The 27340-nt window shown below is 39.7% G+C and overlaps 1 protein-coding gene and 1 long non-coding RNA gene across 4 annotated transcripts; one reads left to right on the top strand and one right to left on the bottom strand.

Annotated features, from left to right (window-relative positions):
* Positions 1–364: 364 nt before the first annotated feature.
* LOC108901544 (uncharacterized) lies at positions 365–6214 on the bottom strand. The gene is made up of 3 exons (XR_001963930.2): positions 6111–6214; positions 2841–2926; positions 365–1219 (listed from the first exon to the last, which is right to left on the bottom strand). It is a non-coding gene; the product is annotated as an uncharacterized LOC108901544 (long non-coding RNA).
* A 7596-nt stretch (positions 6215–13810) lies between these two features.
* On the top strand, positions 13811–26643 carry tlx2 (T cell leukemia homeobox 2). Of its 3 annotated transcripts, XM_018703054.2 has the most exons (5): positions 13811–15037; positions 21346–21558; positions 22330–22567; positions 25521–25701; positions 26222–26643. In XM_018703054.2, exons 1-5 carry the CDS (start codon positions 14521–14523, stop codon positions 26231–26233), a joined length of 1161 nt encoding a protein of 386 aa, XP_018558570.1. In that variant the 5' UTR covers positions 13811–14520; the 3' UTR covers positions 26234–26643. The 3 variants fall into 3 exon arrangements, with proteins under 3 accessions (XP_018558570.1, XP_018558569.1, XP_018558571.1); XM_018703053.2 differs by lacking the exon at positions 26222–26643 and having other exon boundaries at positions 25521–26215; XM_018703055.2 differs by lacking the exons at positions 21346–21558; positions 26222–26643 and having other exon boundaries at positions 25521–26215.
* The last annotated feature ends 697 nt before the right edge of the window (positions 26644–27340 follow it).

Below are 27340 nucleotides of genomic sequence, written 5' to 3'. Positions count from 1 at the left end.
GACATTAACCATTATGTCCTTTCAAAATAAAACTGCTGATTTACATGATTCTCAAGGGAGTAAAAATAACATATTTCTAAAAATACAGTTGATTTTGTTTCATTTTGGTGGTTGTGTCTCTAATGACACACATACTGGAAGTCTTAGCTTCCCCATGTTTGTATTTATCACTGGGCAGAGGTGTGTGTGAGGGGTGGGCAGAGGGTTGGAGGGGAAGGTGATGCTCTTGGAAGCGAGTAATGGCGGCGAGCAAAGGGAGGGCATACTCTTCATTTCTGCTGCTGCACCTGTGATCAGCACCTATGAGACTGATCGAGCTAAACATCAATTAATGCTGCAATATCCTCGTGGAGACCCAGCTCACTCTCACCTGGACTCATAGCAGCAGCCTTCTGATTACTGTAATGACTGTGAATGAACCAAGAGACATTGATGGAAGATGATGCTTCAGAACCATGTTTTAATCTCCTTGTATTTATTGTTAGCTTTCATCTGGATTGTCATACAACTGAAGTAATGGCGGGTTTCATTTATGTCGTAGCTTGATGCAAAATCTGCGAACTGAGAGAATTCAAGCAGTAAACAAGACATCCTGAGTTTGCGTTTATTAAATTTATTTTTCAGGGCAGCTGAAATCAGTCAAATGTAGCTTAGATTTGTTGTTAGTTATTTCACAAATATCCCTGTTGCAATATTATAAAATAAACGAGTGATACTTAATATTAGGCATGATGCAAGAATCCAGTCATGGGAAAAAACAATCATGACATGACAGAGAAACATGCACAAACGTAATTTCAGTCAACTTATTATCAAACCAAAATAAATAGATATGCAACAGCTTGTCTGACTGAAGATGAAAATAAAAGTTTATGTTGAAGTTATCCAGTCCTTCACTGTACAAACTCATATTTTGAGGAACATTATGGTCAAATTAAAAGTCATTAAAGGTTTTTTGTGGTTTGTAAAATACATTGTTTTGGGATGAAATCTGTGTAGTTAATAACAGTGGTCAAATTGCTTAATGTGCTTACTAAATTATCTCGACTCTAAACCAGCATTGAAGATGAAGCAGTCCAATGGAAAATGAGTATAATCAGATTACATGTTTGCGCTGTGGGTCCAAATGGTTTAAGTGGATGATTACAGTTTCAAGCAGGTATTCATTACTAGATCACACACTGAAAGCAACAACACAGATCCCTCTCGTCGGCTCGGGCTGTAAGAGAAGAGACGGCCCTGTTACTGAAAGCTCACAGTTTTTATTTCAGTGTTGGTCATTCATTCATTCAAATGCTGAAAACCACCATGTTTATATTTTCCTGACGAGTGACTTCTCGCAGTCGTGCAAATAATGACTGTAACCTGTCATGAGTGAAAGCGAAAGGAGTGTACTGTTGCTCTAGCACAGCAAAATCTCTACAGGGAGAAGGTCAGGGTGGGTGATTGAGCATACGAAGAGTCTGACTTTGACACAGAAGATTGCTGTTTGCATCCCACTTCCTTCTCACATTGGTTTCTTTTAACCATAAGCACTTTTCCTAACCTTAACATGCACTTGCCTAAAGTTATTGTTAGCATTGTTTTTCACATTAGTCATATCATCATCTAGGTATGGACTTGTTGGGCACGTCATCCTGCCAGTTGTGGCGCCAGATCAGAAAAACCTCATATGGGTTGTATTGGAAGCACCTCAGAGAACGTTGTTATTGGATCATTCTGGATTACAGTCATTGCCAAAGTTTTTGAAATTTTCGCATGGGAACCACTGTGGTTAATATCCAGGGAGATCGTGGTTATGGCAAATACATTACAGTTAGCCAAACTAGTTAGGTGAGGTATAGTTAGGGTTAGGCAACTAAAACAGAAAGATTGTAGTGTGGATTAATAAAAAGGCAGATGTTAATTGTAGCTTTATAATGGAAGGCAAAGTCCTGTGTCTAAATAGCACACCATTTTCAGGAATATTTCATATGTCACGTCTTTGCATTTTAAGCTTTTTGCATGTCATTTAACACTGTTTTGGTTAGGGTTGGAGGAGTATTAGGGGTTAGTCAGTACAGAAATGACATTTAAGTCTTAACACACTACATCTGCCATCCACCGCCTCGACCCCCATACCCTCCATTCTTAACAAAATGACCCATATTGTTAGGTCATTCGTCCAGTCAGAGTTCCTCTCTTGATTAAAAGATTAAATTGTGCTGAGTCAAATATGCTCAATGAGACAGATCAGATGGTTTGTAATTGGTGTGAACAGCAAAATGCTGCATAGAGTCACTCTTGTGTTAGATATTATTCATATTCAGTTAGATCTTTTGCCTACGTCATAACTTATGTAGCTTTTCAGTTGAGCCTGTCTTAACATTTTGGACAGTGAGATACAACGATGCAAAGAGTCTAATAGCTGTAGATGTGCAGTAACTGGTACTTAGTTACACAGGATCAAATTGTCAGTATAACTGAACTGCATTTGATACAAAAACAAATGTGACAGTTGTTACTTTGCTCATGGGTGTTGTTTTGATGTTGTCAGCTTATCCTGGGTTTGGAAACAGATCACACCCAAAAATAGATGTGGACCTTCAGCAAACAACTAGATAAAAATAGAATGTGACACAACCAGCAATAAGAAAGTGAACATGAGGTCCTGCGGTGTGAACATAACTGCAGTTAACACTTTACTGACTCTGCAATCACATCTGCCCTTATTGGCCCGGGTTCAGCTCCCATCAGCCCCCTCTGCTCTGTTTCTTCCTCTCAGCCTTCCTACAGCCTCAATAAAGAAAATATAAGGTGTGTGTGTGTGCATGTGTGTGTGTGTGTGCGTGTGGACTGACCAACTCTCCTATTAGAGGAAGAGGAGAAAAACACCAACAGCAATCGACTAACAGCAACTTGAGATGGCGGGCTCTCATCCATCACTCTGCATGTTCACGGACGCCATATGAAAACACAAACAAGCAATCAATTGTTTTGCGCACAGCTTGGGGCCTCCTAATAGAGCACATTTATCTGACGCCGCGGTGGTAGCCCCAGCAATACTTTAATTTGTGAGACATTATGTTGAGTTAATGCCTACCAGGTTGCCGTTCAACCAGGGGGACTTGGCACATTTGGCGGCGTTGTAAAAGCCGGCTTCGCGCTGTATTGTACTGGGACATGGTGATGTAAATGATCTCACCCGCTGTATCTTTAATGGATTGTGAAATGAATTTATGTGGGAATATTTGCAGAGGAATATTGCATTGTATCATGGCGTAATTAGTGAGCAGGAACTGCGCTGCCCTGTACGGAAGCTGCTGTGCAACGGCCGGCTCTCTGTTGTCCTTCGACCGCCTCTGTGATTGGATGGAGAGAGCCTGGTGTAGAGAGAGGGAAAGACAGACAGACAGACAGACAGAGAGAGAGAGAGAGAGAGAGGGGAGGGAAACCAGGCTCTCTAATAATGATGCACCCTCAGGCCTAATGTGCCAGCTCTCTCTCTCTCTCTGTGCTCGTCTACTAAACACGCACACATACATATACAGCTCGCCATGTTTCATTCTTCCTCAGATGAGAATGATGCCAATAAAGAGTTCATTTACAAAAGCCTGTTTTTCCTCCATGTTGGAAATAAATTTAACCATTATTTGATTTCTGGTACATAAAAAAGGATCCAGTCTATAAAAAGGGTTTTAATTTTTTTTCAACTAAGGTACTAAATGACCTCAAATCCAGCTCTGTCTTCCTGTGATGCTGAGTATTGAATGTTGAAGAGAGCATGCTCTTTGAATTGTGATAAATTCATTTTTGTCATATCCAGGGCTGTAGTGTAATGGAAGATAAACTCCCTAAAAAAATCAAAAACACAAATGTATCTGTTTGTAAGTGTGATATGAGCAGTTCTGTGCCATCTTTACATCAATTAATCACCAGTTTTTAGCTATTCAAGTCTTATTTTGACCCTTGAAAGAGGATAAAATATATGACCTGCAGTTTCCTTGATTATTGCCACCTAAATAACAACCAATATAAAAATCACCTAAGCTATTTCAGAAAATAATCTATCTGTCTTTGTTCTCGCCAAATGGAACTGAGATTGTTGCCAGCATGAAACTAGAACAGAATCCATCAGGGAAAATATGAAAAAAAAGAAACCTACATTAAATTAGTCTACAGAATGTGGAACAAAGACACTACAAATTGAGTATTTATATAAACACAGAGTATTTATAAAATGAATTATGGCAGTATTGCTGCTTAGAAAGCATGTAAACATAAATAAAACTGAGCACACACATTACACACACACCTTCAATGTGACTCAATGTATTATGAAAATACATGAAAAGAATATGATGAGGAAACATGAATTGAAAGCAAGCCATACTAAAAGATACCACCTTTCTTCAGTGTGTGTTCAGTCTTTATTAATGACCAGCCTTCTTATCCCGCTATCACAGTAATAAATATGAATGAATCATAGATTTATGTCAGCTAAACCATGGGGACAGGACTGGGTCCACCCTCCTCTGCATCCCAGTGGGTCATTCATATACACTTTTATTTGGAGGCAGATGTCCCCCCCCCCCCTCTCCCTCTCCTCCTCCCTCTCCAGAATCGCCCCGAGCTACTCTCCTGCCCGCTGCCCGGGGCTGGGGAGGCTGAGCTCGGCCTGACAGGCGGCTGGTGGCTCTTCAATGCGGCAGAGGAAATTAAATTACCGCTCCTGTTGCCCGCTTTGTAAACAAGACAAAAGCCAATGATACGGCCAATTACACTTGAATACGACGCATGTGTACAACAGGCTCTCAGAGCAGCCCGGTTTTACACTGCAGAACCAGGGACGGAGGGGAGGATAAACGAACTGCAGAGCCACTTGTGTTTTTATTTATTATTATCTGTAAACATTTGTAACATTTTTTAATGTAATTATCGTAGAGATTTGCAAAAATCTGGTACATTTTGAGAGAAAATACGATGTTATTAAATGAAATAGGACATAAAAACATGAATTAGAAAATTCTGTTGATCGCCTAATCTTCATTTTCCATTTCAGTGGTTGCATTAGGCTAAATCAGTTGTTTACAATCGAAGGCTATATCAAAATATGCATGAAAGAATATGCATTATCCCATGAAATATTCATTTTAAATTAGTGTTCAGCCTTGTGAGACAGAAAAAAAATCTCGTTAAAAAGCCCTAAAGTCTATTTGCAAAGCAGGAAGTAGGCTGACTTTCCTGATTAACCCAAAAATAATGAACATTTCCCGGTGTAATGATGCATCCTGCAGCAGCTCTGCAGCTCTGGATGAAATAGCTGATTTTTTGACTCCTGCAGACAAAAGAAGAATGCATATTAAAATCTGTATAGGTTTGTTTGCAGGTGTTATTAATGTCTGCGAAAGAGTATTGATTGAGAAAATATGAATGACTTCACTGATATAATCGACTTAGCATTTGTTATAAATTATAGCTTGAATTTAACGGCTTGTCAACAAATTTTACGGATAGATAGAAAATAATAATAATTTGTATTTTCTATACAAAATTGACAGTCGTCAGTTTACATCTATAAAAGAGACTAAATGCATGATCCCAGTCTCCTTTCAACCCAAAAATCTTCCACAAACTACTCTCAGCCTCACAATAAACCCTCGATGAAAATGGCGATCAGAGTAAATAAAATAGATGGTCTTTATCAAAGTAAATTAGATTCACCTAAATAGTTCACCGGAGGGGCAGAGCAGTTCCTGTAATTCACTTTAAGGTTCACCAACTTACTCAATAAAGCCCTGGCTAGGAATCTAACTGATGTCTAATCGATAGGTTTATCTGAGGCCAACAGCTGGGAAGAGCGAAATGAATCGGTTTGCATTTAAAAGGAGTGAGGAAATGATAAAGTCGAGAAATCTCACGTCGAGTAATGAAATGACAGGTTTTATTTTACCTTTCGGTGTCGATTTTTTTCCCCTCAAAATAGACTGAACTCACAAGGAAAAAGTTAGGAATTAAACATTATTCATTATTTTTACTATTATTATTATTTAAACAAATATATATTCTTAAATTGAATAACAATAATAATGATAATGATAGTCAGATTGATAATTGTAAAAAAAAATTACCTGTTTTTCTTGCAGCCTGTGAGGCCTGTATAACGCTCGGTGCAGCAACATGACATCCCTCCATCCTCCCAGTCCCAAGCCTGCATTTCAGCGATTTCTCCTCTCTTTTTTCACTGTTTTACCCCCCCCCCCCCCCCCCACCACCACACCACAACCACCACACACACACACACACACACACACACCTCCTCCTCCTCCTCCTCTCCACTCCGTCCAGTTTTCGAGTCGTCTGATCCGGGCAGGAGGCGCCAGGTTTTCCCCTGAGGCAGGCGAAGAGTCAAGGACTGAACCCTCCGAATGCAGAATAATGTAATTCCACACTCTCAGTAAAAAGGGTTTCACAGTACAGGGTGGTTCTTTATGGGGTTTTTGTAGTGTGCAGCAGTACACTGCTGGCTCTACACTCTGAACAAAAAAGGTTCAACAGAAAGATGATGCTTCTTCCATCACAGAACCCTGGTTGTTGCACACTCTCAAGAAAGGAGGTTTTCAGGCTGCAACATCGTGAATGAAGGAAAGACCCATTTTCTATTGTCTTTTCATCCATTGTAGCTACGGAAAAGCCACACAAACATTTCAAATGATCATTTAGACAGGCTGGAAATAAATAAACCACCAAGCTCACAGTATTAGCTAAACCTAATTATTTGACAGTGAAAATGAAAGTGAATGTACCTGTAAAATCTCTATCTCTATCTAAAATCTAATCAACAGTTTGTACATTTTTTAAGTTCAAGTTAATGGCTTAAGTTATTAAATTTGCTGAAAAAAAGCTAAAAATGTCCCCAGACCTCCTGCTTTGACTGATCAGGTTTAATTGTATTTATAAAAATGTAAAGATTTTGGTCAGTTACTTCACAAACCACACGTACTGCTCCTTTTCCCAACATACATTTAAATTAAAAGGCATTAATAGGTCAAAATTTCACTGTGAACTCAAACTACTAAATGATTTTCACATCGCAACAGGTTCTCATTCAGATCCTGATGGTTTCAGTAAATTTCCAGTTCTTCAACAGAGTTCAGACTTGTTGAGGCAGACGCCATCTTCAAGCTTCGCTCATGTTTACTTCCCTTTAGTTTTTAGCTACTGTGCCCTCATCAGGGTTGTGAAAGTGTTTGGGAATAAATACATGGGCATATAAGCAGTTGCACAACAGGAAATTTATTTATTTCTGTTTACAGAATTTTTTTTAACAAACCCTGGTTGTACCACAGGGTAGTTCTTGCACCATAGATGCACCACAGGCTACTAATGTATGAGAACCACAGAGCGTCTTGGTGATTCTTCACTTAACGCAACACTTCTGAAAGGTACAAGATCACGACTCAGTGGTCATTAGACATGTTTTTTTAAGCCTGCACAGTGTAACTGTGATGACTCTGTGCATTAACCGTAGACAAATTCTTATTGTACACAGTGGTTCTGTAGGTTACAGTGACTGAAAATGTTTTAGTGTGTGAGAACATTTATGTTTCTGTGTTTAAGAAGAACACTTAAGGCTTACTTTAAAATAAGTGAGTCATTTAATTATTTGATTCTACCTGCGTAACAAAACTGAATCTCTAAAGTATGTAGCATGCTTTAAATAAACATCAGAACCAAGGTGAAAGCACAATAAGTATTTTTCATGCTCATTAACTGATTATACCTCCTCAAAAAATGCTTTTTTTGGGGGGGGGGTTGTATGTCTGATTTCTAAAGGATCAAACCCTGAGGTCATGTCTTTGGTATTTTCTCTGAGAGTCATTTTTAGGTCAACAAAAATGAAAAAGACTCTATTTCCACCAGCGTTTTCTCTCTGGTAGTGTAGAACAGGCATCAAGACTTTTGTGTTTGGAGATATAATGCATTGGAAATATAACTCAGCTGTTAATTTAGCAGTTAATAAACACAATAAGAATAATAAAACCAGAAACCATGCATTTCTGAGGCTAAGGCAGAAAAGCGTTGAAGAATAAATAAATTGGGTAAATACTGTATTTCAGAACTCCATTAGACTTTTTTTCTTCACAAAGAGGGTTCTTCCACTTCAGTCCCCCTTCCTCAACCACTGCACCCTGTTTTTTCTGGGTGTATCTTGTGAAATTCAACCTAATAGCAGCAGAGAGCCAAACAGGGCCGGGGAGGGATGACAGGCTTCGTCACACTAATCTCTGACATCCTTGATTGGATAGGCAGTTTTTTTTTCTTTCTCCCCAGGTCTGGGATCATTTCAGCTGTCAATTTCAATGCATCTGTTATCGGACAGCTTAGCTGGTTGACGGCCATTATCGGACGCCCCCACTGTCTGATGTGCTTTTTGACCAAATTTTCAAGGAAAAAATGTGCACAAGACTTCACATATACCATGTTTGTTGATACATCACGTCAATATATTAAATGTCAGTTTGTTCTCCCTGTGTTTTCTCAGCTATCAGTTGGCAAATTCAGGATCTCTTGTCATCTCTTGGTCTTGAATTAGATGTGAAAAATTCAAAAATAATAGCATTAGTTGAATATATCTGATTATGGAATTAGGTGATTTATTTATTTATTTATTTTGCATCAAGACCTGCATCATCACATTTGTCACATCACTGCACGTGTTGTAAGCGTTTTCCCTCCTCATCATTTCTCTTTAAACAATTAGTGAGCATAAAGTCCATGGAAACGGTTGCAGTGATGAAATGTGGAAAACCCCCAATGAGCAATAACAAACGGCTTAACACAAACTAATGACACAAAACAATGTCTAACAATATCAGCAACAACAGTAATCATCTAGGCTACATAATGACAATACTGTAAGGCATTATCCTTAAATATTACTATGCTGTATTTAAGTGTACATATATACTTACTTAAATACAGTAGGCTACTTTTGAGGTAGGCAACTTGTACTTTTGTTGAATATTTCCATTTGATGCCACTTTATGCTACTTTTACCCCAGGACATATGACACCATTGTTCTTTTGTTCTCCTATATTTACAGCATTTACAGCACGATGCCCTTAGTTACTGATTACTTTGCTGAAAAAGATTATTCATTTAAAATATATGATCATCTGATAAGCATGAAGCATTGTTAGCCACCACAATGTTAAAATATTGTTCACACATTATTGTATCCAAAGATAATTATATATATAAAAGGTTTTGAAAAAGCAGCATTTTGCATAATAGCTATTTTACTTTTGATACTTCAAGAGTTCACTTTGCTGTTAATACAATATGCCACTGTTGCTAAAGTAGATATTTTGATACAGGAAATAGAGAAATTTTATACAGTGTATTCTTACTTCTGAGTAAATAATCTGAATACTTCTCACCTGTATAAACCTGAATGCCTGTGTAAGTAACTTATTTCTTTTAATAATGATAATAAACATCTTTAAGGTAACAGTAATATTCTATGTAACCTGGTGTTGAAATTGCTGGTACCAGTTCTGATTGCTGAAACGCGTTAGGAAGCTAAGAAAGTCTGCGTCAAAACACGTTATGATTTAACTCTACGCGTCGAAAATAGCATTAAGTGATAGGAAGCAAGAACTGAATGTTGGTCGCAGTACAGTAGTCGTATCGTGATATATTTGTAGGCCCAGTAGGAGGTCTACATGCTTCTTTTTTGTTTTTAAATGGCCTGAACCAAGCCTCATTACTTAACATTACATGCTCACCTTTCGCTTTTCTGCCTCTTATTTTTTTTCTTTTCATTTTAATTTGATGTGTAGGCCCCCGGCCCCCCAAATGAAAGCTAAACCGACCGGTAGGTCACTAATATATCGGGGAGGCAACTGTGACAAATTCCTTTTGTCTCCGCTTTGCTGGTACTTTATTACCCAGACGAGCAGCATGGCCTGGAGATAACGATTCATCACGCACAGCCGGCAACCATAGACAACGCCTTTGGGCAAAGTCAGCGAGGGGCTCTCATATTGAGACAGGCTGTGTGTGTGTGTGTGTGTGTGTGTGTGTGTGTATGAGGGGGATATACCTTAATTGGCAATGGGGTTTTATTGCATTAGTAAAATTGCTGATTACAATCCAGCACAGCACCACGTCAAGTTTGCATTTCAGACCTATAGGTAGACCTCCTATTGGCCTGTTTTATAACCAGTGTTACAGTGTCAGCCCACAGTAAGTTGGGGATCTTTATTTTAAGCTAATAATAATTTAAATCCCCTCATGTTTAGCAGCTATAGCTTATTAGATAAAATCCTAATGATCCTGATGAGAATACTGGGACACTGCAGCAGCAGAGGGGTCTATAAGAATGGAGCAAAAAAGCTTATGAAGATACTTCAACAAGCATTTAGAGCAAGACGAGGTGGAGCTAAAGCTGTTCGTTGTATCTGAGGAAGGCTCTATCTGAGTCAAAAGAAAATAGCGACTTTTATCTATTTTTCTAAAGGGAATAGTTTGTTTATGGTTTTGATTTTTCCTGCTCAGAAATGAAAACATTACTTGCACCTCATTTGCTACAACATATGTAACAATGCAAACATAATGATAACATGATACAAAGTTTTAGATTCATCTAAAGAGTCCCAAGCTGCACATTAGAAATCAGATAACTTTTAAAAATAAATTGAATTCCCTGATGCTTCATTATAGCAGAAGCGCACAGGAACTAATCATTGTGAACAGCCTAAACTGTTGAGAATAATGAAACAAGACACTCGGTGTCTCATTGAGTAAGCTTGGGTTGTCAGTCTCAATAAGGAGGACTTGGATATTGCTCCTGATGATTAGAGGTTTACAGTTTTACCATTGTGTTCAACATGTTGGCAAAGAGCCTTATTCAGGACCTCACCTCATATGAGCAGGACACATTTGGGGAGGTTGTGGATTGGAATTTACTGCCTCACGATGTGAATTATAAGGAATATGTTTTAGTTTCTACCAAAATTTAATACAAATATTTAATGAAAAAGCAGAGGTTGTCTAGTGCAAAGGTTTCCAATCCTGAGTATAAATCTGAAACACTTAATATTTGTCATTTTTGGATTACTTTGGAATTCATTTTAAGTATTTTTACATTTAGTCTTCAAGGCCTATTATGTCTGGACAAATTTCATTTAAAAACCCCAGTTAATTAGCAAATTAATCTAAAAAAGTTAATGATAAAAACTAGTAAGTAGTAGTGAAAACTACTGAGATCCTCCACATATATACTGAGTTGGCACAGGCCATGTACATGTGCTCTCTTAGTATCATAAACCAACACGATATTCTTTCAAAAACTGAAGCATGTGAAGCTGGTGCTCTGACGGTTCACTAGTAACAGTAACAGAAAACCATCCAGCTAAACTAAACTAAAACTGATGAGACACTTCTCACCATGACTTTGATTAAAGAGAAATCATCATATACTCAGCCAAGTCTTTTTGTGTGAATCCTCTGTTTTTAACAACACTAGAAAAGCTGCTGAGTGAATCTCACCTTATACATGTAAAAATAACAGCATGGAGTTCCAATGAACCCAAAGTAGTCAGATGATTGTATATAAACAGTAATAGTCTGCCTTATTGTTCTCAGACACATGTCATAGCCTTATCTACATATCCTGCAATAATTAAAGGAGTAAAAAGCAACAACTGAAAAGTGTAAAATTATGGTCAGACATTATGTTCAAGATATAAACAATAAAAGATATGGAAAAGCTAAAGGTCTTACAGTATAATTAGACAGATATGGTTTCTACCAGATTCATACTAAACACTAAAACTCTCCACTTAACACTTACTGTAATAACTTATTTCTATGTGGGCCCAGTAAGTGAGGTATTCTAAGATGTTAGTCTTCTGTTATAGGGATCCTTGACATAGTAAAGTTTGGGAACCCCTGTCTTAACGTAAATGCACAACTGTAGTTTGTGGCTCTGAAGGTGACGCACAATCAGACATCACATCTCTGCAGCTGACATCACCAACAGGGAGAGAGAGATGTTATACCCCAACGAGGCTTTCAAACATTATTTTCCGCCTTCCTGCCCATAGATCTTCCCGGTTTTGCATAAACGGCCAATTACCTTGTCAGTAAGCTGATCTGAGGCTCAGTGCATCCTCTCGTCCCTATTCATTTTATTGTAACGCGCAAATATAAACAGGCCTAATAGCAGCTACACTCGCGCTGCTCTCGTCCCTGCACCGTTATTGATATGGCCTCGAATTCACACAATTGATTTTTATGCTTCCCTCTAGCCACCTTGTGCAGTTGAGAGATATCTTTATTCGCACAGAAAGTGAAATAAGTGCGTAATAAAACGGTGATATATTAAATTCGTTTTTCCCCGTGTCGCGGTTTTATTATGAGCCATTTTTCATCTTTATTGAATTGAGACCCTGGCGATCCGCGTCGTCGCTCCGGGCGGAGAAAGGTTAAATAATTTGTGCAAATCAGCAACGCCGCGTTTCATATTTGGCCTCATGATGCGACTCCACCTGCTATTTATTTGTTTAATTATCTATCTATCTATCTATCTATCTATCTATCTATCTATCTATCTATCTATCTATCTGTTGTTTCATACACACAGGCTAAATATTACTGTTGGTTTTACATTTTATTACTTTGGGATAATGCACGTTGGAGTACATGGGTCTTTAAATCAGGCCTATATTCTGCACACTTCCCGTCAATATCAGTGGATTTATTGCTTCATTGTGCGCAACCGTGCAACAGCTTATTGCTTCAGCCTGGTTCACACACCTACACCTACACACGTACACACGCGCATAAATCTGGTCCAGTATTTGTTGTATCGTGCAGGAGACGGTGTACTGACGTAACACGCCTTTCAGAAATCAAGGGGACACCATTCAGGCCCATTCTCTCCAGCATGTTCCGCATCGCGCCTTTACTCGCTCAGTGTTCATTGATCCTGGGCACCAGGAAACTCTAGGGGTCTTTGAGCGAGTTCTGTGGCTCCATGTGTGAGTAAATATGTGGCTGATGGTTTAATTGCACAGAGGGGTGAACACACACACACGCACACATAGGAAAAAGACACCCATGTCTCACTGCTGCCTGGAAGTGCTCACCTGCTGTCCAGTTCTACACCAAGGTTTAGGGTCTAGGGTTCCTAGACCAACTCTTATCCAGTAGAGGGTTCTCTGGAAGCCTCGACATGATAGCTTTGAACCGTAACACCATACTGAGTTTGCATTTCCACAAAAAACTAAACTTAGCAAGACTCTCGATGGACACAAACATCTAAATTAATTGAATATTTCCAATGATAGGCGTACGAAAAATGCCATAAAATAACCATATAATGATCAAAATTAAAAGGAAAAAATCAAAAATTTTGCTTTGCCCTGTAAAAAATGATTAGTATTGATATGAGGAGAGAAAGTGTCTTTTTCTGATTGTTTTAATGTGGTGACACTAAATAAATGGTCCTGTATGATTTTGAAACTACACACATTTTAAAATAATTTAAAATAATATATTGAAGACCAAACTATGTACACATGGATATTTTCTATCGTGTCAAATATGTAGATGAGAATAGAGGCGAAACTGTTTGGAAAGCGTTTGACTCGGGCCTCAGCAGCACTAAAAGGCGCAGAGCCTCCTGTTTAAAACCAGAAAAGCTACAGAAAATACACAAAAAAGCTGCGGTTTCTTTAAGACATCCGAGCAAAACAACTGTCCTGACGAGTGAGGGAGGGAGGGGTAGAGACAGAGAGAGAGAGAGGGAGGGGAGGGGAGTGGAGGGAGGTTTGGCTGGATGACCGAATGGCAGCTTTTACGCAGAGGGTTGTCTCACCTGCTGAAACGCACTTCACCGTTCAGCTCAACAGAGCCATCTCTCGCTCTCACCTCCAATTAGTATCCAGCGCTGCGAGGTCAGCGCTTCGTTCTCGCTGTGCTCTCCGGGTTTGTTTTGTTTTGTCTCCTGTTTTATTTTGATGCGACGGGCTTGGGGGTGTCCTACCGTGCCATTTGCGTATGGATCGCCTCTGCCAGAGTAGGCGAACAAAGCGCATCGAGTCTCTCCAGAGAACCGCCTGCCCCCCCAAAAAATCACGGATTCTGTAAGTACTCCGGATTTAGCGTCTTCTGTTGTTCTTCTTGTTGTCAGGCTTCCTTGTGTCTAGTTCACGGGGGAAGAACGCGCTGTTAAAGATGGATACGCTCTTTCTTAGCCTGACGGATGGGCATTCAATTTAGGGAACACCCGATCTCACTGTTGGACAGAAATAATGGCAAGATTTTTGGATAGCTCTGGACACGTTGTTGGTTTCCTGGGAGTAGAACAGGCCTGTGTCGATGCTTGACAACAACAACAAAAAACCAGTCCACTACTGCAGTATACATAGCCTACAAACATTTCTTTCCCCACGGCGTGAATTACCAGATGACAAAAACACATCCGTGTACTGATAAAACATACTGACAAACACACAACCGATAAAACTATGGAGCACACCGGGATCGAGGAGGTGAACCAGACGCACCAGCAGCAGCATGAACCCATCAGCTTCGGGATCGACCAAATCCTGAACAGCTCGGACCAATCCAGCGGCTGCATGCTGCCCAACCGGACCGGCGACCCGGATTACGCGCTGGCCTCCAACGTCTACAGCAACGGGTACAACAGCGTGTACAACCCGGCCTGCTCCATGGCTGCGGCGGCGGGTCTGGCCGGCTCCTACAACGTCAACATGAACATGAACGTCAGTATGAACATGAACATGAACGTTAACGTGAACTCGGGCGGCGCGGGAGGGGTGATCAGGGTGCCGGCGCACAGACCCATGCCACCTCCGCCTCCGCCGCCCGCCGCCGCCGCGCCTCATCCGCCCCCTTCGACGCATCCGCCGGGCATCGGACCCGGCATCCCCTCGGTGCCCGGGATGGGGATGGGAAATGCGGCAAACTTCACCTTCCCGTGGATGGAGAGCAGTAGGAGGTTTGCCAAGGACAGATTAACAGGTAAAGAGAGTTTCCTCGTGATCCTGCAACACCTGTAGGTTGATTAATATTTCCCACTAAATCAGATGTCGACCAGAGGAGTGTGTAGAGTACATTCATGTACATTCACCTGCATTTCACGCCCTAAATGAGCCATAAGACTCCGGCGCAGAGTAGTGATATTACTGTATATTCTCTTCGTGGCCGTGCAGGAATGAATTGTGATTTTTCTGACATTTGTGTTTTAAAACGGGCCCTGAACGATGAAGTGTATGGAGGTTAAACTGGGCCTGTAATAGCTCCACAAAGTGGAGCTGACGATTTCATCTTTAGGTTGTAATCTATAGCGAATCGTATATGCACACACAGAGTCAGTTTTATTATGCTGGAAGGGCAGCGCTGATAAACGAGTGGAGAAATTGACATGGACATGCTGATGAATCAGTATTGGACCATCACTCTCCATTTACAGCGGATGACGGATAACGACGTTCCCCGTTTTTTTCATGAGGATGAATGATTTTTTTTTCTTTCTGTGAGCCAATCGAGAAAGCAGGAAGATGAGTCATAATAGTAACAACATATGGCAGCTTAAAATCTATAAAAGAGGATAATCACAGGCTATTCTTCTTCTTATTCTTATTCTTTATTCTTATTAGAATTATTATGCCTTTCCAGCGTTTAGACGTTACAGTGGACAATTATATATATATATATATATATATATATATATATATATATATATATATATATATATATATATATACATTTCCAATTGCATTTAATTCCAACTTTACTTTGTAATGCCTTAAAATAGCTTTAAACACAAATCAATCAGCATGAATTCATAATTTAGTCAGTTATTAAAGACCTCTCATTCCGCCCATTCACTTTTTATTGGATTTATGAATCTCAGGCTGAGAATGTCTTCGACCCAGATTTTTTCCCTATCGTCTAAAAAGACTTTCTGTGTGAGCTAGTGAATTTAAACGACCATACAAAAACAACTGACAGTAGCCTATATGACTATATACAATGACATTGCAATAACAAGACAAAAATAAGAGCTTTGTAAACTCTAGATAGATTTAGAATTTAATTTTAACTTAATAACCTTGAGAGTTCCTTTTCCTCTTTTTTAAAAACATGACTAACAACTATTTTTTTCAATTAACAAAAACACAAATAAAGAAACCAGAATGCACAATTACGCCTCTTCCCCAGTCAGTCTAGGTCTACTGTTGCCTATAGTGCAAATAATCTGCATTACATAATCACTGTTTAATTGTTCCTGCAGTAGTTTCTACACGGTCAGGTTTTGTTCTGTTCTTCTATTCTTATTATTTGTATTTTACTCGTAATGCCAAACACGTCCATTTGTTTTTATTCAAAGTGAAGAGTTGACAGCATCAGAGACAAAAAAAAAGAAAAAAAAGAGGCCATTCTGAATTTATTTGTTTTGTTTTACACGGACAGGACACACTGGTGCACATGAACTAAATAATTGTTAAATAAATGGCACATTTACATCTGGTGTCCCTGGCTACATGTTAATCCAGCCATCATTCCATAATCTTTTGTTTTTGTGCAGGTAAATTCAAATAAAGAGAGATAGTGTTAGAACAGCAGGAAAAAAATGAACATGTAACTTTAAAAATATTTCTTTAGTTCATGTCAAAATGTCAAAACTCTCTGCAGGGTTATTTCTGCTGTGATAGTCAGACTTTATTTTATGAAGCCGAGGCTATGATGTTTTATTTATTTATTTATTTTCCTATTTTGAAGGGGGTGTTTCCATTGTTTTTTTTCTCATGACCTCATCGTTATGAAGATGAAAATGAAGAACATCATGGATTTGCCCGCCCCCCCTACACACGCACACACACACACACACACACACACACACACCTCTCCACGCATTAAATATTCACCATTCCGTTCTTTCTAGCTGATTAATTATTAAATACACGGGGACGATATGTCAACTGCAAAAAGATACAGTGTAAATAGGCTTATCAATTTTACTCATAGTCACCGAGGGCCTCTCGTTTAATTTCTCTCAGCTTTGTGTCGCTGTAATTATTTCGCAGCTTATATCTTTCCACTGTTATTGATCAGGCAAAGATCAGCAGCAGCAGCTACAGTAGCACCACACACACATGCGCACACTATCCAGATTTAGCCTGCTCTGTGTTCTATAAAAGGCCCTAAATCAAATAGACTATCATCTATCCTGATGGGCAGAGAACCATTTTAAATGTTTCTCTCCGTTTCTTGTTTTTCTCTTCGCTTTCCAAGTTGAAACCGGAGGAGGAGAAACGGCCTCGCGCAGCTTTAAACAGCTAAACATGTTGCCAAAGGCTCCAAACTCTGGCAGCCACGGGAGGTTTTTTTTTCTCCCTCTCCCCCTTTTTGCCGGGATGTAAACGAAACCTGTTAAATTGCACAATAGATTTCTCTCATTTTTCACTCTGACACGCGCCCTCACGGCCTAAACTCACGTTATAAATCATGACAAGATGTATCAGTCTGACGCAAGGGATTAAGATTTGGGGTGTTAAAGGCATCATTTAATCCTCGTCTAAAAATAAGACTTGTTTATACAGCAGAGGGTTCATCACCAGCTCCTCTCTGTATTAACTCAGAGCTTATGGGCTTAAACTTCATTTCATGCATGTTTTATTATTTTATCCCAAATGTCACCGCTAATTTGAAGCTGATATTATTATTATTACAAAATAATTAATAAAAAAATATTAAAAACACATAACACAAAGGGAAAAAAGTAAATGAAAAACAGAAATATTGAGTCGAAATCATAAAATCATAAATGCTGATACAAATTAACAAATATAACCCAGCCATGGCCAAACACTAATGCGATGATTTTAAATAAATATAGATTACGTCTGATTAATAATAATAATTATTATTAATATTATCATTAATAATTACTATTATCATTATGACGGTCCATAATGTGGATCGTGTGGGTATGTTGGCAATAAACAGAGCCATAATACAGAATGTGTAGCTCTACAGGCCGCGTAGCACCAATAAAAAACATAATTAAACCTCTTTTTCCTCTGCAGTAAATCTCAGTCTGGGTTTTAATGGCAGCAGAGCAGAAAACTGTGATTTTATTTCCGTGTTGAACTCGCTCCTGTCCCTGTGTTTCCAGCTGCCCTGATTCTCGCCGTGACAGAAGACAGTGTCCCTGCCTTTTGTCCCGTATAGTGTAATAAATAGCAATATATGTTCATGTTATATTTCAATATCCCCTTTAGAATCCTTCACGGATATATTTATTAGATTGCTACAAAGGTAATATCCGCAGTGGGGAAGGGAGGCGCTGTCACCGAGAAGTGTTATTAAGTATAAGTGGTTTTATTATGGGAAACATATTCTCCACGGTAGCATTTTATTTTTTGATATGCTTATGCTAAATTGTATTACCCAGGCAGCAGATTTAGTATTCGAGCCCATTTTCTTTTTCATTTGACGGAGGTGAACAAAAAGATGATTTTGCAGCATTTTGTGTTTCTCTCTTCTCCTTTTTAAGGGAACAGGATTTTTCTCGGTTTAAACGCAGTAAATGGTTCGATGTGGTTCAGTTTGTAGCAGCACATGATCTCTACCTGTCTGAACAGGAGTTTCCACAACCTCTACACAGATGCTTCATTAACTCTTTAACTGTTTTCCAGGCTGCTCAGGAGAACTATTACTAATCAGGAAAAATAATTAAGTATTATAGCAATGTTTAATAACTGATTTTACAGTCTATAGAAAAATGATTAAAGTTAATAAAAGATGCACATTTCTCACCACATTCACTGTTAAGCTCACTGGATTTAGGCTCTACAGGAACAATATATCATCGTTGCAAAGACAAGTTTGCTCCACTGATATTTAATATTTCTGTGTGGACTTTCAATGTGAAATTCAGACAATTTTTAGAAAGCTTTTTGTCTATTTTCAACATTTTTACCAAAAATGTTATAGTCTCTGGTTATGTTATATTGACTGGTCACTAAAGGTATTGAAAACCAAAGACAGGAGGCGCTTTTATAGGAGGTAATGAGCCGATTTGACACAAGAACACAGCAACATTATGAATTATAAGAGGAAAATAGGGTTTATTTAAGTTAAGTTATAGGTTGAGCAGGGACAGTCTTTTAATTTGGATTCAAGTCACTGCTGGACTACACAAGCTCCAACATTACATCATTGTTGTCCTGTATACACAGCAGTTTACAGGTCCCACTAATAATAGAAATGGATAAATCTGAAGCCATATCTGTTTCCTGAACAGTCTTAGGCTTACTCCCTCAGTCAAAACATGAAACATGACTGATGCAGTATCCATAGCATCTCTGTACCGTGTATTTGTCAGTGTTTTGCACATTGTGAAGTGAAACCTTCGCTGCAGTTGGCAGGTCCAAACGCTCCTGCTGCATGTTGGGTCGCCTCTGAACGTGCTCGCATGTGCCTGGTCCATTAGTTAGCCTACAGATGGCCTGAAATAGCCATCTAATGCAGTATTATTCAGCCAGACCTGCCGCTGGGAGCAACAACAGGCCTGCTCGCTCTCAGCCCTCTCAGTTTTGGGCAATGAGAAGCCAACCGAAAAGAGACAGCTATGTGTAAATCTATGTATCACAGGAGATTTCAAAACATACCATGCAGTGCAATGAGGTCCCTATAAATTCACTATTAAGGGACACAGAGGTGCTATAGTCCATTGTGAGCACCTATAGGAATATTATAGAAACATAAAAGGAATTTTGTCACTATAAACTCATGATTAAATACCATTGATGCCTGTCTAACTCCCAAAAGGAATATTACAAGGATACAATTACCATTTTTACTATTATTGAGCATCAGAGCAACACATAATGTGAAACCTGATAATAACGTCAAAAGAATATTACCATAGGAGATTAAAAATAATAATGAGAAGAGGAGAAAAAAAGACATGGTCACTATAAATCCAGTACAAAAGACAATAAAAGGTAGTGAGTTTTCATTTCAGGCATTAAATCTGTGTTGCTAATTTACACTCAGGTAATGTTAACTTTATGTGACCTACAGTAACAGCACACCGCAGCTGTTTATCTTTACTTTACAAATCATTTGGTCGTGTACGCCTCAATTTGCCACTCGTGTTCAGCACCATCAGGGGATGTCGGCAGCTCCCTGGAAATGACTGCCGAGTGCATAATAGCTTCATGTTCCATTTTCCATCCAAATTGTCATCGTCTGTGTGGCAAATGAATTTTCAGGTCGCTGAAACTCTGAGAGCAGCAGCAGCAGCAGCAGCAGCACGTGGCCCTCGGGGGGACACCTATGCAGATGTTTTCATATTCATTTTGGCTCCTGGTGAGCTTTTCTGACAAAACAAAAACAAATAAACACCCTGTAATACAGCAGGCGAAACAGCTTGCTAGGGAGGAATGACACAAAGATACAGAGAGAGAGGGAGAGAAAGAGACAGAAACTGTTTTTTTTTTCTTCCTGTTGTTGATTTCCATTCTGCCTCAAAATGAGAATGTGGCTGGGGAGTGGATCTATGGCCAAAAACGATCTCATTACATTTATCGATCTTCTGTTTACCCATGGCTGACAAAATAGACAGGATCCATAGATATTTTATGATGCGGGGGATAAGTTGTTATTAATACCCAGATACAGTGATATGTGAAAGTGAACCGTCAGCCAGTGAGGCACAGATAGAAGAAAAACACAGTATAGACTCATGAAATGACCCTGTGCAATTTATATTTTTGAAAAGGCGCAATGACAAAGCAACTGAAAAGACAATAAAACGATCCTGTCAGAATGTATATGTGAGATCAATCATGTGAGATTAATATAACAAGCTTTAATGACAAATACTTGACGTCTGTATGGAAGATATTTTGTGCCAAAATATAAGATGTTTGAATTTGATTGGTCTGTTACAAAAGCTACAATCATTGTGTGAATACTTCTGATGTTGTTAGTGATATTGTTTTAAGCAGGTTAATATTGTTAAAGTGGTTATTTAATCATATTTTTTTTTTTTTACCTTTGACTTGTATGTGCTTGATTTATCTTAATGACCCTGCTAGTTGTAACTTATTTTTTCAAATGGAAGAGATCTCATTTTGTAGCAAAATCTCTCCAAATGCTAACTTAAGAGACTAGCAGTAAATAACATTAAAGTAGACTCTGTTCATCATTCAGGCCTCCTTCATGTGATTAGCTGCTATGCGTCGGTGCCTGCCCGGCGGCAGCTGCTGCTGTGCTCCAGATGCGGGACCTGACTGTGTCTCCCTTTCCTTTAGGGGAGCAGGCAGAGGAGAGCCGAGCCGGAGAGGCCACAGGGGGCCTGGGGGCCGCCGGGTCCCTCTGTCCTCTCCCCAAGGGAGACATCGGCAGGGTCCCTGTCTGGAGCACTGTGGAGACATTAGCCAAATGCTATTACCCCGAGCTCGCTCACCTGCGAGACGGCAATGGCCTTCTAGCAGACTATCCTTTCCCAAAGGGGGCTTGCCCAGGTGAGTCACCCCCCTCCCCACTACCATCCACCTCCCTTGCCTCACCCATTTGTTTCACAGTTGATTTTTAAGTGCATCCCCCGTGTGCTCTGCAAAGAGTTTTTGATTAATGCGACTTAAACACTGAAACATTTCTGTCTTTGTGAAAATTTTAAAAATATTGCTACAGTGGAAGTTTACATTTAGATTTGTACTGTACCAGCTGCAAGCAGTATCTTAGTATAGTTGTTTTTGGAGCTCACACTGCATATTTCAGCTTTTTAAATGTCCTTCTATGACTTTTCCTTTGACTTCCTGTCTGTACAATTCATTGTGCTGTTTGTTTTTCAAAATCTGGCAGGGGAATTGTAGTTGTAATTACATTTATCTTCTTCAATTGGCAGCTTCTGGGCCTTCTCTTAGACTCCCCAAACACACTGGCTTTTCCAGAGTTAAGACAAAATGGACAATAATTTTATCTAACCAAGGACTGGAAAAACAAAATTGTGTTTATAACATGAGCGTCCACAAACAAAACCTCAAGGGAAATATGTTTACCCTTCAGAAGCACAGATCGTGGCAGTTCAGAAATGGAAATAACTGCTTACACTAACGGACATTCATTTTAAACCCTTTAAGTCCAAACACCTCAGTTACTTACTTATTGCTAATGCTAACATTGACTTTTTAAAGAATGATGTGCATGGTGTTTAAAGCTCTTGTCCACTTCATACACAATGCTGAACTAAACCAGATAAATAAATCCTTTTTTTTTCCCTTCTCCTTTTTCAGCTGCCCTCTCGCCCTTCTCTGTGACCCGCCGCATTGGCCACCCTTACCAGAACCGGACGCCGCCCAAGAGGAAAAAGCCTCGCACCTCATTCAGCCGGGTGCAGATATGCGAGCTGGAGAAACGTTTTCACCGGCAGAAGTACCTGGCGTCAGCTGAGCGCGCCACTTTGGCTAAGGCCCTGAAGATGACAGATGCACAAGTCAAGACCTGGTTTCAGAACAGACGGACAAAATGGCGGTAAGATTCCAGCAGGGCGCTGTTTCACCTCTCCACCATCTGCATCCTTTAGCTGCCTGGAAGTAGAGAACACTAAAGCTAAATCATCACAATTCCCTCTTCCACGTGAAATATTTATTTATTAAGCAAAACAAACAGGCCTTGGTGGATTTTTCAGAAGCTATTTGTCTTTACGAGTGCAGGATGTTCACTCAGAAGAGCCACTCCTTCCACTCTTTCTTGCGCCATAAATCGTCAGCCGTGAATGTGTCTCTGTTTTACTCTTGGTCCAAAATGCTCACTTGTGTTTTACTTTAAACACAAGCAAAACGGTCCGCAGCTGAAGCATTGGAGGCGTTGTACAACACAACACCTATTTTGCTTAGCTTAGCTGCCAGTCGAGGCCAGTTCACTTGACCAAGCACAATCACTCCTGAGCCTCCTGAAAGGCCTTTTAGAAAATTGCTGTCCAAAGCAATACTGAAACACTCACAGGAGGAATTGACTGCCAAGTCCATAGACAGAAAAAAGAGAAAACACAAACACACTCCTTCACTTCATTCTAACTGTTGTTTATAGCCATTTGGAAGTAAATGAGTAGGAAATCAAATTATGATGCCCTGCCCTTGGTTAAAGGGGCAGGACACATTTTTCAAAGGCACATTACTAACAGCTAAATTACTGAAAGGGTCTTAATGTTTAAATGATCCTCGGGCTTTTTAGAATTAGTTTTGAATTTAATACAAATAGAAAACACTTAAAACTGAACTGTGGCTGGTTAACATTTATGAGGTAGTTTATTGGCTCGTTTGTCTTAAATAAACATACGATATTGAAATTTGGTTTGATGATCCTTTAAAGAGTATTTTTAAAAAGGTGCATTAAAAAAAAAACATCAATCAGATCCTATAGCACTAAAAAAAACAGGACACTACAAGATGTAATAAATAATGAATTTGTTTAAAATAAACACAACCAAACTGAATACGAAACTGAACGGCATGTCACGAGTAACAAGGGAATTGGCTTAACTCGTTTTTCTGATTTCCTAGTTTTGCCGAGATTTATGCCTCTCCCTGTAGTGAGCACCTGATAGGATGAGCATGAGGGATGTCTTTGCGTGACGACTACGCTAGTAACAAGAGGATGATCAAATCAACAGGCAGCGAATAAGATTATGATAATGCTGTTAACAATAATGTGTGGCTAATGGATGGAGGTCGGTGTGCATGAAAGAGTGTTTTAGAGGTGTGTTTCTGCCTGTGACTCCTTCCTGCCATTTGTATTTTCTTGTTGACTTTGACAGCAATTATTTGTTTATTATGGTTTGTGTTATTAGCAAAAACAGCCATAATTACAACAGAGCCTAATTAATTCTTCATTGTGCCGTATTCTGTAATGCTGATATGGACCATTCAAAACATTTTTTGTCACACACATGCAGGAGAAAAATTTTATGACCGTGTAAGAATCTGTCAAAGAAAGGAGAAGAAACAATTTATGATCAAAATCTTTGTTCTTTTCTCTCCTGCATTTATTGTTTCAATTTACTTCTTTATTTACACCTATAATCCTGCAGACTTAAAGTTAAATTCTCTCCAACATAAACACCTCAACCCTTCCACTAAAAGGACACACTGTTTTTACCATACTGTGTCTGCATGTGTGTTACAGGAAAACACACATCTGTGATATTTTTTGTCACAGTTCAAATGCTGATATCAGCACATACTGACACCAATGCACAGGGTGTATGTTACTGTTAACATATGCTGTGCTGAAAAGAAAAGAAAAAAGAAACAGATGTAACTTTTCACCTTGAGGCAGGAAGTGTACCACCCCCTCCCCCCACAACTACCACCACCCCATGTTAGTCCCATTCTCTCGCCAACACCTGTCACTCATCTTGATCAGCTGTCATGTAGCCTGAAGCTGAAGTAAGTAGCACAGGTGTTTAATAAACGCAGTAAAAGCAGCCAATTTGCTAATGAACAGGTTTCACTGGCAGGTTTTTTGCTACGCTTGGAATAGCTTTTTCTTTTCACCCCTTCTCTTGCTTTCTTTGCTCGATTTCTTCATTGCTTTTGCTTCCCTGCTCAGTGGCTGCTGTGCTTCCATTGAAACCATGAAAATCCAGTTGTGACTGGCATCCTTTTCATTTCTTGTTATTTCCCATTTTAAATACCTGATGTTGCAGCTTTAAAAATACTGCCATTATTGTGCTGTCATTCTCTTATTTTGAAACTTTGCTCTTTTCTCTGATTTTAGCAAAGCTGTCAGTTTGATTTCCTTTAACGCGGTGATTCACAACCTTTCTGCGCTTTGGCTTGTGGCCCTGAAATGGTGGATGGCGAAATAGTGCCCCTATGGCAGTAGGTGTCACTCGTTGTCATGGTTACAATCGCAAACACATGATTAGACTTATGGAACGGTCATGGTTTGGTTGGTTTGGTTTAGGTACAAAAAATACTTGGTTAGGTTTAGGAAAAGATTGCAGTTTGGGTTGAAATAATTTTTTCCTTAAAGTTAAACAACATCGTCATGGTTACAGTAATAAACATGCAGATAAGGTTGTGGAGCGGGCACGGTTACAAACAACAACTTTCAGTTTTAAATGGGAAACAGACAGAAAGTCTCCTGTGTTAAAGTCCTGTGTTTTGCCAACGCATCTCCAACCCCAACCTCCTCCTAATGTGGAAGAGGTAAAGAAGTGAAACAATCCAGTAATTTGCAAGAAAAAAGATTAGAGGAATGTTTTAAAAATATTTTCATGTAGCAGACATGTGTCTTCTCTACTCTCCTAAAATGTTCATCATCTTATGACCTCTCAAATTTATCTAGGATCCCAACAACATTGCCAACATTGCTGTTGTGTGTGGCATTAATCAGTGTTGCGTACATGCCCCCATGAAAATAAACATCTCATAGGTCTTAAATCCTTGTCTGCTCCCTTTTTGTCTCTCCATCCACCCAGGAGACAGACTGCGGAGGAGAGAGAGGCAGAGAGGCAGCAGGCCAACCGGCTGATGCTGCAGCTTCAGCAGGAAGCTTTCCAGAAGACGTTGAGCCAGCCTCTGCAGCCGGACCCACTCTGCCTGCACAACTCCTCCCTCTACGCCCTGCAGAACCTGCAGCCCTGGGCAGAAGACAATAAGGTGACCTCCGTCACCTCCGTGGCATCTGTAGTGTGAGCGTGTGTTTGTATGTGTGTATAGGAGAGAGACAGAGAGAGAGAGGGAGGGACAGAGGGAGGGGAGAAGCTGGGAATGAAATGTGTGTATCAGATTGTCGTCAGTGTGAATGGACAAAAAGGGAGGAATCTCTTCATTCTATCTCTGACGTGGCTGACGTTCAGAAACGCAGCACCATTATGGGATTGTTATAGATACAGGAAAATGATGCTTGCTTTGGAAAAAAAATAATTATTTGAATGGACATTGTGCTTCCTCACTCATTGATCGTTACCAGCAACATGGTGGGGGAGCATGCGTAGAGAGAGACAGCTATCTGTTACTGCCAAGACCTACAAAACACTGTATGCGGACTTCACCACACAGGAGCCGCACTGACATTGCTGTTTGTCAAAATTAAGCAAGTCTGCAACTGTTATCTTAAATATCTAAAGTATGTTGAGTCATTTTCCTGCCTTACACCAAGTTTCCGCTTTCCCTTCAGCTGTCGGTCTAAAAGAGAGGAGGACACTTTATCCGTAAGTGCCAGGAAACAAATGGACACCTCTGTACATGCACAACTATCAAGACTGTCCCCTCTTTTGCCTCTGGATCCCTCACGAGGCGGCAGAGACTTTCTGCCACAAATGGCAAAAAAAAGACCTCCTGTTTTTCGCTTTTGACTTTGTACAATGTAGTAAATGCATGTTTCAACCTTTTTCTGTGTGCACTCGGAAGTACCATTGAAGTCAGCTGTCGTCGAGGTGGAGCCCCCCACCCCAACCCCCACCCCTCCCTCCACCCCCCGACCGCAGTGTTCAAGTGGTAGTGGATTGGTGGAAGTCCTGGTCACGGATTCCTCATTATGTTCAATTTAAAGGTTGTTTTATATTAAATGATATTGTGACTTTTTGAAAAGATGACAAACCTCTCTGTTTTTCTTGCCTCTTTTTTTCTCCTTGGATTTTTTTTCACACACTGCCTGTTTGTTGTTTGTCACTATTATGAAAACCATGCAATAATACTTTATGATTTTAGCGAGGTAGTTAGCCTCATGGGATTCAGCTATGATTACACATTAAAGTTTCAAACCACCCAAAGGTAAGATCCCACCGAACTGTATCAGAAGGACAATGCAATACTTTTTTTTTTATACATAAAATCTGATGACTACAGCTCCCATGTGTGAATGTGAAGCAGGGCGTTGCCGAAAAACATCAAGTGTGCTCAGCAAAACTCTCCCTGGATAAATAAAGGTTTGAAAACTGATGCCAGCTCAAATTAGAATGTGTTTAAAGGAGAAAGTACAAATATCGCAGCTGCCAAGTGAGCATTTGAAATGCAGCAGTCTGAGTTTTGTTTATGTTTTCAGTGGAGCACCTTAATGGAAGATTCATTCATCCATCAGAGCAAGAAACCTAAAAGCAAATGGAAGGGTGTGTGTCACCGGTCGAGGTCGTTCCTCACCTTTATAATGGAGTTTACACACAGTCAGCACAGGACTCAAACTATTAAGAGCTGAATTGCCTCCTTTGCCTTCGTTCTTGCACAGTGTGAACGACTGTCGCAAGAATGACATGATCAGTCATAGTAAACTAGGAGTTCCTTTGCTTCTTGCCATTCA

The sequence above is a fragment of the Lates calcarifer genome, linkage group LG8 (assembly GCF_001640805.2).
Source record: "Lates calcarifer isolate ASB-BC8 linkage group LG8, TLL_Latcal_v3, whole genome shotgun sequence".
NCBI lineage: Eukaryota > Metazoa > Chordata > Actinopteri > Centropomidae > Lates > Lates calcarifer.
Note: the sequence above shows the minus strand (reverse complement) of the source record. Positions and strands in the feature narration are given on the sequence as shown.

Bases quoted from the DNA above. Each gene is read 5' to 3' on its own strand.
- tlx2 (XM_018703053.2), top strand. From the start codon at position 14,521: ATGGAGCACACCGGGATCGAGGAGGTGAACCAGACGCACCAGCAGCAG. The intron at 15,038-21,345 runs GTAAAGAGAGTT...CCTTTCCTTTAG, and splicing joins TGCCAAGGACAGATTAACAG to GGGAGCAGGCAGAGGAGAGC. The intron at 21,559-22,329 runs GTGAGTCACCCC...CTCCTTTTTCAG, and splicing joins CCCAAAGGGGGCTTGCCCAG to CTGCCCTCTCGCCCTTCTCT.